The following is a 14,095-nucleotide window of genomic DNA, read 5'->3' on the forward strand; positions in this document are numbered from 1 at the left end:
TCTGTATGTGTAAGAATCTCCAGGTGTGTTTGTTAAAATGCAGATTACAAGGCCCAGTCCCCAGAGATTCTGATTAAGTAAATGCAAGTTAAGGATCAGGCATCTGGACTTTAAATAGTATCCCAGTTATAGTGAACCATGCCATTTATTGAGGCTAAGATTTCATGGATGTTTCAGGCTTATAATAGATTAAACCCCATATCATTTTAGATTTAGATCAAACCAACACCTATTAGCATCCTGATCCTGATCAATTTAATTACATATATTATAATTTAATAGATGTTCAGGTTTCTTACTTGGCTAAATGAGATTAAAACATGTTTTACTCTGTCTTTATGGTTTTTTCACCTAAACTAAGATCCTGAAATTCTAGTAGATTTCTAGTAGATATCATGATTGCTCAGCTGAATTCAAGTTTATAATGTCACAATGTTGTTTAAACAACAAGTATCATCTTGAGATGTGATGCTTTTTTATAATGTGTTTGACTTATAGAAATTGGATAGAAAACAGCTGAAATATAAAGAAGAGTACCATATGGATATTTTAAGTTTCTTTTCCTACTAAACTTGGAATGGTTAGATGTGCAATAGAAATCCATATTTAATTCTCTTTCCAACAGCTTAAGAAATGGAAAGACTTCTTGGTGTAGCCAGGGAACACCAATCCAGATCAATCCAGATAATTAAAGGGTTTTTTAAAAAGGGGTTTTTAAAGAGATGTATGGGAAACTGGGGCAAGTTTTCCTGGAAAATATAAATAACTTAAAAACAGACTAAAGTGGGATATGATTTAGGTGATGGTGACCAGATGTTCTCCTTAGCTATCAGTAGATGTTAAGACGTGGGTTAGAATTGTGGCCAAAAGAACATAAATGGTAGAGGAGATGAACATGTCTGTGCTTTTGGCAGGATCACCAACCCATGCTGTCATTACTAAGAACTGGTATTTTGTTTAAGTGCAGGAACTGGATATTCTCAAATAAGAAGCCTGAAGAGTGAGACATGATTTTGGCATTGTTCTATGTGTTTAGTTTCTCTCCTGGTCCTTCATTTAGTTGAGACCATTTCTAAGGGTTCACTTGGACTCTGAATCATTCATTACATAGGCTTTGAATCAAGAGCTTCCATGTGGGGTCATTCCTTACTTTCATTAGAGACCAAGCCAGTCCAATTTTCTTTTTTCTGCTTTTATATCTCTCTTGCTCTCTCTCTTATTTCACTTTTCTCTTAATGAAAGAAAATTCTCCTTGTAGTGAAACAGAAAATCTTGCTGATCAAGGGGCATATGAAATACTGTAAAAAACATACTTTTGAAATCTTGAGGGTTAAAACACTTATCTCTCAGAGAAGACAGGTACAGTTCAATTTGGGACACAAACCAGATAATTAGCTGGAAACATTTCTCATCTTTATTTACTTTAATATTTACCTTTCACTTGAGTTGCAGAAGGAAAAGTGGGAGAACCAGCCATTCCCATTCTCGCATTTTTCACATGCTTTCTTAATTGTTGTAACATTGAACTGAAGCTTAAAATCACATTAGTTTTGCAGATTTAATGCAGGATTTGAGGCTGCAGAGTTCTCTTCATTCAACTTGCACTGGTAACAGCCAGAGACCCAAAGCACTCTAGGAAGGAAAGTTAAAGCTTACATTGCATCTGTGTGGCTGTGTTTTCAGATTTCATGGTCATAATAAAGATATAAGGGTTGATAGATTAAATGAGAACTTGAATAATACTAATATGTATTTTTGTTGTTGTTTTTCTCTCTAGGCCAGCAGTAACTGAATGAGTCACATTGTCCTATTTTTTTTTTTTTTTTGTGAGACGGAGTCTTGCTCTGTCACCCAGGCTGGAGTGCAGTGGCACGATCTCGGCTCACTGCAGGCTCCGCCTCCCGGGTTCCCACCATTCTCCTGCCTCAGCCTCCTGAGTAGCTGGGACTACGGGTGCCTGCCACTATGCCCGGCTAATTTTTTTTGTATTCTTTAGTAGAGACGGGTTTCACTGTGTTAGCCAGGATGGTCTCGATCTCCTGACCTCGTGATCCGCCCGCCTCGGCCTCCCAGAGTGCTGGGATTACAGGCGTGAGCCACCGTGCCGGGCCACATTGCCCTATTTTTTATATGACTTATGTAAAAAAAAAAAGTGTGTGTGTGTGTTTGTGTGTGTGTGTGTGTGTGTATGTGTGTGTGTGTGTATATATATATATAGAAAGAGAGAGAGAGAAAGATAAAATAGGTGATGGGTAAACAAGTTAAATATTCATTTTACATTACAGTATTGGTTTGCTGAATATAAATTCTTGAAAAATGTGTATCCACTGAATAAATTGGTTAGACATCATCTTTACAATTGAATTTACTTTCTAGGTTTGCTTAGTGAATTATTCTTTGTAACTATTGCAAATATATATCCCTGAGCTTAACGAGTTCCTGTTATTACAGCATCTATAAGAATGGTTCTTATTTAATAATTTGTATTTGTAGCTCTTATTTCTTATACTATTTATGATTCTTGAGAAAATTACTTGATTTTAGCTTTCACTAATGAATTAATCCAATAATTTCCTGTTCTTTCTACATAAGCACCCTCCACTTCAAGTTGTGGCTGATCTGTCTCTTGGGGACTTCTTCAGAGATAGGGGTCCGGCTTTAGGTTTTATTCTTCTCTTTCTGCCTGGCCACACACAATTTTGCCTCTGTCTTTGTTTATCATTGCAGCTCCCTCTGAATGTTTTCAATAACTACTTCAGCCTTGGATTTGATGCTCATGTCACACTGGAGTTCCATGAATCCAGAGGTGAGGACAACGTCCCATTTCCATCTCCCAGGGAGGAAGTTTCTAGCAGGTGTTTTGCATGTTCCCTTTTGTTTGTATATCACTTACGCGTTTACAGTGGGCTTCAGTGCTGTTTCATTTTAACCTTCAGGATGACTCTGGGAGCTAGACAGGACAGGAGCTTCTTACAAATGGAACCCTGAGACCTAGTTGCTCAGACAGATGGAACCCTGAGACCTAGTTGTCCAGGGTCTCAAAGGCAGTAAAAGGCAGGACTAGATGTGTGTTCCAGGTCTCAGGATTGTTAATCTTTGTGTTCTACTGGAAGTTCTGAAGTGAGTAAAATACTAAGAAGTGATAGAGACTATTACTGAAGTCACTAGGATATTCTTTAGCTTCACAAAACACTATTAAAGTGCAACACTACATAACCAGAGCCATTGAAACATGGTAGCAAAAACAAAAACGTCCCCACTGTATAAAAGAAAGAGGCATCTTAGAACAATAGAGGAGCTATAGGTAGTTTAGGTTGAAAGAATAGGATGTAATGGTGATGGGATTAATTAGGAAGGTACTAGGCATCCCCACTGAGTGATACAGAGGTGTGAATGAAACCATGTAGTGATTTCGGGTACTAAAAGAGATGGAGTCAAGATTAGGGGAACACAATTTTTGAAAGAGAAGACAAAATAATGACATGCTATTAAATATTTCATCAATATTTTCTTATGCCATTTAGAACTGAGAAAGTTTAGGGTTTTGACTTATGTTTTGTAGTCCCAATTGATCTTTCTCTCTCTTGCTTTCTGTCTCGTTCTCTCTCTTAAACTCTCTTATTAATATAGCTATACTATATATCCATGTCTATGCCTGTGTCTATATCTGTATCTAGTGCCTTCTGACTATATATAACCAGAACCATGCTAGGATGTAGATTATCAAGAGACTTGTGAGATAAAGTCATAAATGAGAAGTACTTTACTTTTTTCCCTCCAGGTTATGTAAGAAAGGAAGTGGTGTTTAGAGTTTTTGCATACTTTGGAATTTGAAATAACAGAGCACTAAAAGCCAGAATTCAGATTTTCAGATTCTGGTAATGACATGAAAATTCTGATCATGCACTTAGGCACCAGAAGTCAAGAGTGATGCTACAGGATTAAAAACCACTAGAGTATAAAATACAAGTAGGAAACAGATATTCAAAGTCTCTTACTGGATCCAGAAATGTTAGTAGACTTTGACCTCCTGGTTTCACAAGGTTTTGAGACGACAGACTCTGTAAAGGTCAAATTCTGTGCCAAGCAAGAACAATACTGTTTGAAGAGAAAGTCATAGTTTGGTATTCCTCTCTGATTGGCTAGAAAATCACAGCTAGAAGGGATGATTGATAACAGAACCTCAAATATCCTGAGTCAGAAACACTTCCACTTTCCCCCTCCCTGCCTTAGACAGTTCTTGGATATCAGATATTCAGAGGGACCTACCTTAGGGCCAACATTTATGACCTGATACCCTTCCTATATTTAAGGAGAGTTAATTTGGGAAGTAAATGGGGGATTTTATTCTTCATTTCTTACCCCATTTTTTGTCCCATATTCTTTAGCAGAATCCGGATCCTAGGCTTCTTAATAAAATACCCCAAACTTCTTAATAATACCTGTAAAGTAACACAATTATCACTAATACATGGATTTCCAAAAATAGACATGAAAAGAGGTCTAAATGAATAAGTGGCCAACAATGAGCTCATTCAGTGAGCTCATTGAGCTCAAGTGAGTCTCGTCTTTAGTCTAACTAATCCGGAAGTTTTTCTAATGATTCACTTCCTTGTACTATGATGAAGTTTCTATGCATCAGAGTGAGAAGGGAGCAGGGAGAGACCCTTACATGGAAATACCAGGCTTAGAAGAAAATTCTTTTGGGGAAAGTGTTTTTCTCTTTTATTTTAAGCTGTAGGACTATTTTAGAGTGGAATATGCAAATTGTTGTGTGTGTGAACGTGTACATTTATATGCGTGTGATTATAAAACAAAAGATGTTAAGCATTAATCTTTGTATAGTCTAGTTTATTGCTGAGGCGTATTGTATTTTGATGCAGTATGAATGGAATTGTAAACATTTCCTCTGCACGTAAATCAGAGTCTTTGAGGAAAATCAGCCACTGAAGGGCTGCTAAGGGAGAATTGATATTGATTGGAATTAATAGGTACAATATTCATGCAGGTGAGATAGAGGTGGTAAAAAAAATAAATATCTATAAGATATTGGAACCAGATTTTGCTGATACACTTAGACCAGACGTATGGACTTTTCAGTAGCTGTTAATCTGCTTTTTTAACATTAAATTAAAAAATTATTTGTCTATGAAATATATAATTCAGTGAGTAGTCTTTTTTTTTAACTGTTTCTGTTCATTTGTATTTTCCCCTTATTTTTAACTAGTTAGTCAAGAAATCTTAAGCTGAGCTATAGAAGAAAAAACAGGATAAGCAAGACCACATTTTTAATTGTGGCAAGCTTACTTATTTTGTCAGATAGTGAGTGGCTGTTCTCAAACCAAGAAAACTCATAGTGAGACTTTAAACTGTTTTCCAACACAGGCACTGTCTACGACTTCATGGATCATTTGCCATAAAATACCTGAAGGGTAACGCAAAGGCTCGTGAAAGCTGTTGTGAAAAAATAGCTTGGATAGTAGAATCTATGAGGTATTAGTCAAGAAAATGTAGTACTTTTAAGTTGAGAATTATGCCAATATATCTACATAAAAATGGGTAATTCATATAAATCTCATTAAAGGAGAATTTTTAAAAATTTAACTGTGGAAAAAATTTTTAGCACAGATATAAGTATAGCCCATCAAATGGACACTTCTCAGCATAACTACACATATTGTATTTCTTTTAGAAGGAATAATTAAACTGGCATTAATTCCCATTTTTATGTCTATTCCAAACACAAGCCAAATTCAAAAACATGTTTAATTACATTTGGAAGCTGCATACGTAGCTTATGGAAGTCATGCCCTATGAAAGTCAAAGTAAATAATCACTTTTCCACCTCCTTCCACCTTTCCCTGTTATCCCAGCCCAGTATCCCTGTGAACCCTCCAGTTTTTACAAAGCATCTAGAGTGTCTCCATCTTTAATGTGCTTGAGAATCACCTGGAGAGCTAGTTAAGCCCCTCCACAGATGTATAGACTCCACATTCAGTCATTCTGACTCAGTCAATCTGGCTAGCACCTAATCATTTGCATTTCTAACAAGTTCACAGTTAATGTCAGTGATGCCAGTTTGTAGCTACACATTTATAGTCCTGGATTACTGTCCCTGTAGCACTGGGCCACTGTACTAACTGGCCTGGAACTAGGGGAAAGATGATAACCAAACCATGGGATCTATTGGATCTGTAGGATGGGAGGGAGTTGGGGAGGAAGTGGGAGTGCTAATCTAAGTCGCTACCTTTAATGAGGTCTCCATAACAAAACTACCTTTCCTCTTTCACAGAAGCAAATCCAGAGAAATTCAACAGTCGTTTTCGAAATAAAATGTTCTATGCAGGGGTAGGTATACATTTTATTTTATAATTACTACATATTACTTAGTGCCAATGCACTGTGTAATAAAGTTGCAAACTACATTAGAAATAATCACATATACATTTCGTTTATATATGTCTATATATGGTTACTGTTTAATGTCTGGGCTTAAGAATGAAGGTGAGGTGTATTTAAGTTAGCTGTCAGAAAGAGAGTTGGTGTTCCTCATCTTTGAGCTTGTAAGGAAGCCCTGAGGCTTCATGTTGAACAAGAGAGGATGCTATTCAAAGAGGAATGTGAGAAACAAACATCAAAGACAATGTAAGAAATGGGGGAATTGTGTAGACTGAGGATGTCTGAAGAATCTTAGGGAAGAATGTAGTTTTCACCAGGGTGCACACATTGACGTTTGGATTAGAAACTGGCAGAATATGGGGTGTTTTTCATGGATGCATATGTGAGATTAAAGAGGGTGCCTTCTTTTTCCTTCTTTTGTTTCTCAGGCACGTTCATAGAAGTAAATAGAGAATGGAAAAAAAAGGCATCCAAAATACCAGTACGGTTTAAATTTATGCCACTGGATAGGAGGAGTTTAACTAAAAGGCGTTTGGAAGCTGCATATGTAGTTTATGGAAGTCAAGCCCTGTGACACTCAGAGCAAATAAGGAAAAATCTTAGTGGAAAGACTGTATCAGCACTTAATGGACAAGGAAAGTGGTCAGAATAGGTTGTCTAAATAAACCTTCCAATGACCCTCAAATTGTCTACTTTTTCTCTCTCATTCTGTGCCCTTAAATTTTGTAGTGGAACTATAAATTATAGTTTGGAGACAAAGAAAAATTTCAACTTGACAACTACTGCACTGCTTTACTTTGGATTCTGCAGAAAGAGAACATGTTTAGACTTTTTGCATACTTTGGAATCCTTGGAATCTAGGATATGGAAGCAGGGATTTGGTATAACCATATAATTACGAATTTCTTCTTCTTTGTTTCCCTGTGGTATAGGCAGCTTTTTCTGACTTCCTACAGAGAAGTTCTAGAGATCTGTCCAAACATGTTAAAGTTGTTGTAAGTATTGAATATGTTGATTTATTTCATTTGGATATGACATGAATGCCGCAAAAAGTGAACTCCCAAATACTTAGTTTATATATTTAATCACTGGACTACATAGAACTTTGGAGATCATTTTGTGTAGTTCATTCAATCTACACTTATGTATCAGGCACTGTCTTAGTTGCTGGGGATGAAGATAAATGAAAAGACTAGTTTCACTCCTGAAGAAACTCACAGTTCAGTTGTGAAGAAGGTCACATAAGTCACTTCAGAACAATAAAATTGTTATTCAACAATGTGTACAATATGGTTGTGGCACAAAGGGAGAAGTGATAATTCTGGCTATGGTGGGGTCAGGAAGACCTTTATCAAAAAAAAAAAAAATGATGTTAGCTGGGTCTTAAAGCATAAATCAGTTCTCTCCAAACAATTATCTTTATTCCAGGATAATCTGAGGAGTCTCCGTTTTAGAACGAAGTATTGATTTCATTATTTTGTGGTGACTCACTCTCCCACCTGGTTGAGGTTCCTCACCGCTGGATGGATTTTTGTGTGTGTGTGGTGTTTCTTCCTGAGTCTGTATATCAGGTTGCGGATATATGCTGCTTGGGGGCAAGGGAGAGAGAAATTTATCTTTCTCTAGGTGACCCATTCAAAAATAGAATAAAATTAGGTATTAAGAAGGATATTAATGTTTCCTTATAGTAACCCAGTTAAAACAAGGAACGAACATGACCTTGTTGCACATAGTTGTGTAAGTAAATGACAGAATGAGAAAGAGAAAAAAATATATAGATGGAAAAGAAGGGATGAGAATATCACAATGCTTGAATTTATCATGTCATATGTAAAGAATAAGAATAATTCTGACGGGCTGGGTGCGGTGGCTCACGCCTGTAATCCTAGCACTTTGGGAGGCTGAGGCAGCTGGATTGCCTGAGCTCAAGAGTTTGAGACCAGCCTGGGCAAAATGGTGAAACCCCATCTCTACTAAAATACAAAAAATTAGCTGGGCATGGTGGTGTGTGCCTGTAGTCCCAGCTATTCTGGAGGCTGAGACAGGAGAATCACTTGAACCTGGGAGGCAGAGGCTGCAGTGAGCCGAGACCACACCACTGCACTCCAGTCTGGGCAACAGAGCGACACTCTGTCTAAAAAAAAAAAATAATTTTGACAAGACAGAACAGAACAAAATATATACATGGAAATAGAGAAAAATACATCATCTTAAACTAATGAGAATATGAAGAAATATAAAGATCATGAAAATATAAAAATTAAAATGTGTAATCACCAGTAAAGCATGTATAAGACATGAATCTCTCAAACTAGTTGTAACAAGAGACAAAGGCCTTTACCACTGCTATTAACAACCCTTGACATCCCTTTCAGATGTTTCAGTTCTCATACGATAAAAGTAAAAAGTAAGTATCTTTTAGTAGTGGAGACTCTTGAGACTGAAATATGGCCCATTGAACTATGAGGATTATTATTTTGATAAAATCGTGGCCATCAAATTTAAGTAGCAGCCACCTTATATTAAACTGTTTCTTCAGCTGCCTGCAGCCTAGCCAAAATTAAACTTTACTGCCCTCTCCAGTGTGTTTTACATTTACAGGCACATCCGCAATACCTGCCAGCAGACCCAGTGATTGCTGGGCGGTGGCCATATGGAATGGCAGTGTACTGTGCAAGTCACCGTATTGATATCAAACTCTGTACACTTCCTAACTGCTAGAGAGTTTTCTCTCTCACATCTCAGTCCCCTTGATGATACATGTCTCATGCGTGGGTGACTTTATAGTAGAGTCTAAAAGATGCTTGCAGAGAGGCCAAAATGGCAGCAAATAACTAGGAAAGATGTGAAATCAGCCTATACATGTAATGTTAAAGGTGGAATATTTATATCAATTATATCTTCTCTTATCAGGAGGAAAAAAAGCATTATAACTGTGTAAACATCTGGGATTTAGCTAGGTCTAGCTTTGCGAGGTATATGACTTTGGGGAAATCCTTTAACAAACTTTCAGAGGAGTCTGCTTTCTTCATCTGTCAAATAGGTGTAAAAAGACATGTCTTTGAAGCAATGGTTTTTGACCATTGTGCTGTGACATAGAGGGATACAAGGGTACTTTACAATGACATCATTCTATGTTTTCTTGAGTGTGAGATGAAAAGGATGGAAGGTTAGCAAGAGTGATTAGATGTCTACCCAACAACAGACTATCTTTTCTTTGTGAAGGTGAAGTCAGTGTTTCTAATGCAATAGCTAATAATGTCTCATAGAGATACAAAATATGTATGTGAATACTAGACTGAGAAAACACAAAACAACAGTAAAAACCTGCATATAGCAGTATTTGTTCCATTTTCCATATTTTCTTCTTGTTATCAATATATGAGCTTGTACAAAGGAACATATTTTGCATGCAAATATGTCCCTTTGTGTGTATTTGAAATTGGGAAAAAGTTGAAAAATGCTATTCTAAAGGAATAGTACAGTTTATTGCAATTATATATATATATATATAAACTCTGTAAAGCAGTATATGGTGTAAAGCAGACATTTTCATATGATTTGATGAGTTCCCAGAATCACTAACATGTTTCCCAGAAGGGAAAAGTAGAAAGTTAAAAAATGAATTCTGTTATAAACACAATAATATTTATTACAATCTTTCTGCAAGGCAACCATAATGCTTTGTACACTATTAATGTCTCACATCCTAGGTTTCAAGTTTTAGTTGCTTACAACATGCAACTTTGACATTTACAATGTCTACTTTTTTATTCATTGGCATAGTCATTTATAAACTCATTTCAAGTTCTTAAGTAAGTTGGAAGATGTTTGCTTAGTAGTTTAGAGTACTAGAAAAACACCTTTAATGTCTAGAATTTGATTACTAAGTTATATTTGAAAATAGTTTTTTTATTTAAAATTGTAAGATTTCTTGGAAACAGTTCTTTGAGAATACGCATGAAAATTAGGCTGTATTGAGATCAACTGGGAAAAAACGCAGGTGCTGGAGACAACTTGACCACTAGCAAAATCATTATACTTAGATTGAAGCTGATCCTAAAGAACTCTTTCAAAATTTGCAGGGAGCTTGGGGATGCTTTGCTCCTCTCTCCAAACGAGAAAGTAATGGGGAAATTCTGTGATAAGGGTATGAGGAAAGCAAATATCAGAGCAGGCTTTACACCTTTGACATTGGAAAGTCGATAGTCATGACTCGAGTTATTCTCTTTTGCCCTTTGTCACCAGTGGGAAATGAGAAAGGAACAGGAAAGACTTTCCCTTGATTTATCAAAGGATAAAGCACCAGCTGATCACGGAAGCCATGTTCAAGGGTCGTTGAGGCCAAGCTGGGCTGAGACTCTTGATTCCCAGGTCTAAACTCCAGGAAAACAGTGAATCTTAGAAGTCTAAAGTCTGAATGGCCAGGCGCGGTGGCTCACGCCTGTAATCCCAGCACTTTGAGAGGCCAAGGTGGGCGGATCACCTGAGGTCAGGAGTTCGAGACCAGCCTGGCTAACACAGTGAAACCCTGTCTCTTCTAAAAAATACAAAAAATTAGCCAGGTGTGGTGGCGGGCACCTGTAATTCCAGCTACTTGGGAGGCTGAGGCAGGAGAGTCGCTTGAACCTGGGAGGCGGAGGTTGCAGTGAGCCAAGATTGCACCATTGCCCTTCAACCTAGGCATCTGTACAAGATTAAATTTGTAAGAACAAACCACGAATGAAGATCATACTAGTGTATAATAGATACCTTTTCAAAAGTTTGCGGTACATAGATTTTTTAAAAAGTCTTCAAAATATTTGACATTTTCAAAATAAAAATTGTCTCCAAAAACAGAGAAAATAAATCACTATATTTATGACTTGTTTGAATCAGATAATGATGGTGACGAATACTACTGCTTTAACTTGAGGCTTCTTTCTTTTCATTCTTTTACATATTCATAAATCTTTTAATATTGACACCATCAGTCTAGATAACTAGTAATCATCCATTGTTAGGAATGATAGTATTTCCTTTGATTGTCAGACCAGAGAAAAAATCATTCTAATCAAATGGAGGTTTTGTTCTTACCTTAAGTGCAAACAAAACCAAGCTCTGTACCCTGGTCCAGTAAAGCTATAACCAGAATATATTTTTAATCATTGTGACCGGCATTCACTTAAGCAGAGATAGGGCAAGGAGAAAGAGACCATGGTGTGTACTATTGTCAAACTAGTTATCTCTGATAACTTTTTAGACTTGTGACTACTTCACAACCTCTTTTCTGTTTTGATTGTTTCAGTGTGATGGAACAGATCTCACCCCAAAGATTCAGGAACTGAAGTTCCAGTGTATAGTATTTTTAAATATACCCAGGTAAGCTCTGTTTATATTGTTTCCTTGGTTTGACATGAACTCTGACTTGAGGTTGTCTGTTTTCATAACAGAAAAGTTTCAGATGTAAACAATGAAGATCAGTTATCTAAATGGAAAATTAAACATTTCTAGATCTGATAATTCTCTGATTTGGTTTATTCAGTGTTCTTTGTGGTTGGTGGTTTTGTGCATCATGTGGCATGCATTGTCTGTACTTACCCATCTTTAAGCAACCCAGGCACCCCTCTTGACTGGAACATCTCAATTTATTTCTAAATTACTGTTCTCCTCCTCTCCCCCTCTAAGAATAAGAGAATTGAAATACTTTTTTTTTTTTTTTTTTTTTGTTCTCAGTTTCCTAAAATCTCTTAAACCATCCAGTCTGATTCGAGTGTGGAATTCATTCAAAATTGTTGCCAGATGATTGCTTTGAAAAATAGGATCAGTTAGAATATTGTTTTCTAGCCAGGATGTCAACTCTCCTTGGTGCTATTAACGCACCTCAGGAGAAGGGATATTTAAGATAACTAGACTCAAAATAAACATATTATCTCAGTGGCATAAATTGTGTTCTAGGCCCTGAAGCCAAGATTTTGGAAGGGATGGATCTGTAACCATTTATTTGCCTGCCAAACAACTCAGACAGAAAATCTGCAAATACGTTGTATTTAGACTGAATTTAATTGAAATGAGAGTTGTATGTAAATCTGTGGCTAGGAAAAGACATCATAGTCTCCTGATTATTCTTGGCAGTGCTCAATATAGTCAGTTACAATTTTATTCCAGAAATATTTGCAGCTTAATTGAAGTGGAAGGCCTTGATTCTCAGAAAGCATTATTTATTACTTTGCTTTATTATTCTTTCCCTTGTCTTTCCTCTTTTCTCTCTTTTGTTTCTTCTCCCTCTTTCCCATCTATATTCTCCTTCCTCTATTTCTTCAATTTCTTTTGTTTCCCCTTCTCTTTCTAATCTCTTATCTGTATTTCATCTCTTCTTCACTCTGTCTTCCACAGTTACCTTTCCCTTCTCCTGTGAGTACCTCTTATTTTGCTTATGTATTAATGGCAAACGCTTCCCACTTCATTTCCCTGTCTCTTTTCTACTGGCATCTTTCTTTAAGACCAAATTCTGAAACCACCTATAGACAATTCATGATATATCATAGAAAACAGACATACAAGAATCATAGTGAGAAATATAAATAATGAATGAAGAGAATGTTGGATACCACGGGATACTTTTGTTGCAAAATTATGGCCCATTTTCACAGCTTGGTATTTTGTAGATGATAAGAAGTGCATTTTCTTTTCTATTGGAAGGTGTGTACCAAGAATGGAAAACTGTTTTTATGTTTAATAAACGTTGGATGTAACTACAAACTACCACCTCATGATAGTCATGAGAAGGATGGGACGTATTTACTTCTGTCTTTCATCTTCTCTTGCAGATATTGTGCTGGCACAATGCCCTGGGGAAACCCAGGAGATCACCACGATTTCGAACCTCAGCGTCATGATGATGGTTATATTGAAGTCATTGGATTTACCATGGCCTCTTTGGTGAGCAAAACAACTATTTTATTAAAATGAAATGTATTTTAGTCACAGAGTTTATTCAATTCACAGGACTTTAGTTAACTTTTTCTCCTGCTTTATCAAGTTACAAATTTTATGAATTATAGAGTTGCTTAGGAAAAACAAGAAAAAAATCATCATTTATGTCACTAAGGAAACTGATGCATATTTGTTTGAATCTCAAGAATAAATGAGTATCACTTCTTATTTTTCCTGATTAATTTTCTACCAGAATGAAAACTTTTTATGCTAATTAAAAACATTACACCAGGCTGGGTGTGGTGGCTTCACGCCTGTAATCCCAGCACTTAGGGAGGCCAAGGTGGGTGGATCAACTGAGGTCAAGAATTCCAGACAAGCCTGACCAACATGGTGAAACCTGCCTCTACTAAAAAACAAAAATTAGCTGAGTATGATGTGCTGCCTGCAATTCCAGCTACTGGGAGGCTGATGCAGGAGAATTGCTTGAACCCAGGAGGCAAAGGTTGCAGTGAGCTGAAATTGTGCCATGGCACTCCAGCCTGGGTGGCGAGTGAAACTCCATCTCAAAAAGAAAAAAAAAAAAAAAAGAAAGAAAATTACACCATAGAAACATCCCAGCATTGGCACAGAAGCCATAGCATTTTATACTTTTTTGATTAACTGAGGACTTTTTGTGTTTAGGTAAAAAAGAAACGGTAGCAACTTGTGGCTATCCATCTTACTTACGAATGAAATGAGCATCTCCATTGTCACAAAATATCTGAATATACAAAGACAT

General features: G+C 36.7%; 1 protein-coding gene across 8 annotated transcripts in view; it reads left to right on the forward strand.

Annotated features, from left to right (window-relative positions):
- Window positions 1–14,095, forward strand: part of DGKI (diacylglycerol kinase iota) — a 464,727-nt gene that overhangs the window by 262,511 nt on the left and 188,121 nt on the right. For all 8 annotated transcript variants that reach the window (XM_050782372.1, XM_050782373.1, XM_050782378.1 and 5 more), the window contains 5 exons: window positions 2,728–2,806; window positions 6,293–6,348; window positions 7,332–7,394; window positions 11,687–11,760; window positions 13,209–13,320. In XM_050782372.1, coding sequence (XP_050638329.1) covers window positions 2,728–2,806; window positions 6,293–6,348; window positions 7,332–7,394; window positions 11,687–11,760; window positions 13,209–13,320 — 384 coding nt within the window. The remainder of the gene's footprint in view (window positions 1–2,727; window positions 2,807–6,292; window positions 6,349–7,331; window positions 7,395–11,686; window positions 11,761–13,208; window positions 13,321–14,095) is intronic.

The sequence above is a fragment of the Macaca thibetana genome, chromosome 3 (assembly GCF_024542745.1).
Source record: "Macaca thibetana thibetana isolate TM-01 chromosome 3, ASM2454274v1, whole genome shotgun sequence".
NCBI classification, from domain to species: domain Eukaryota; kingdom Metazoa; phylum Chordata; class Mammalia; order Primates; family Cercopithecidae; genus Macaca; species Macaca thibetana.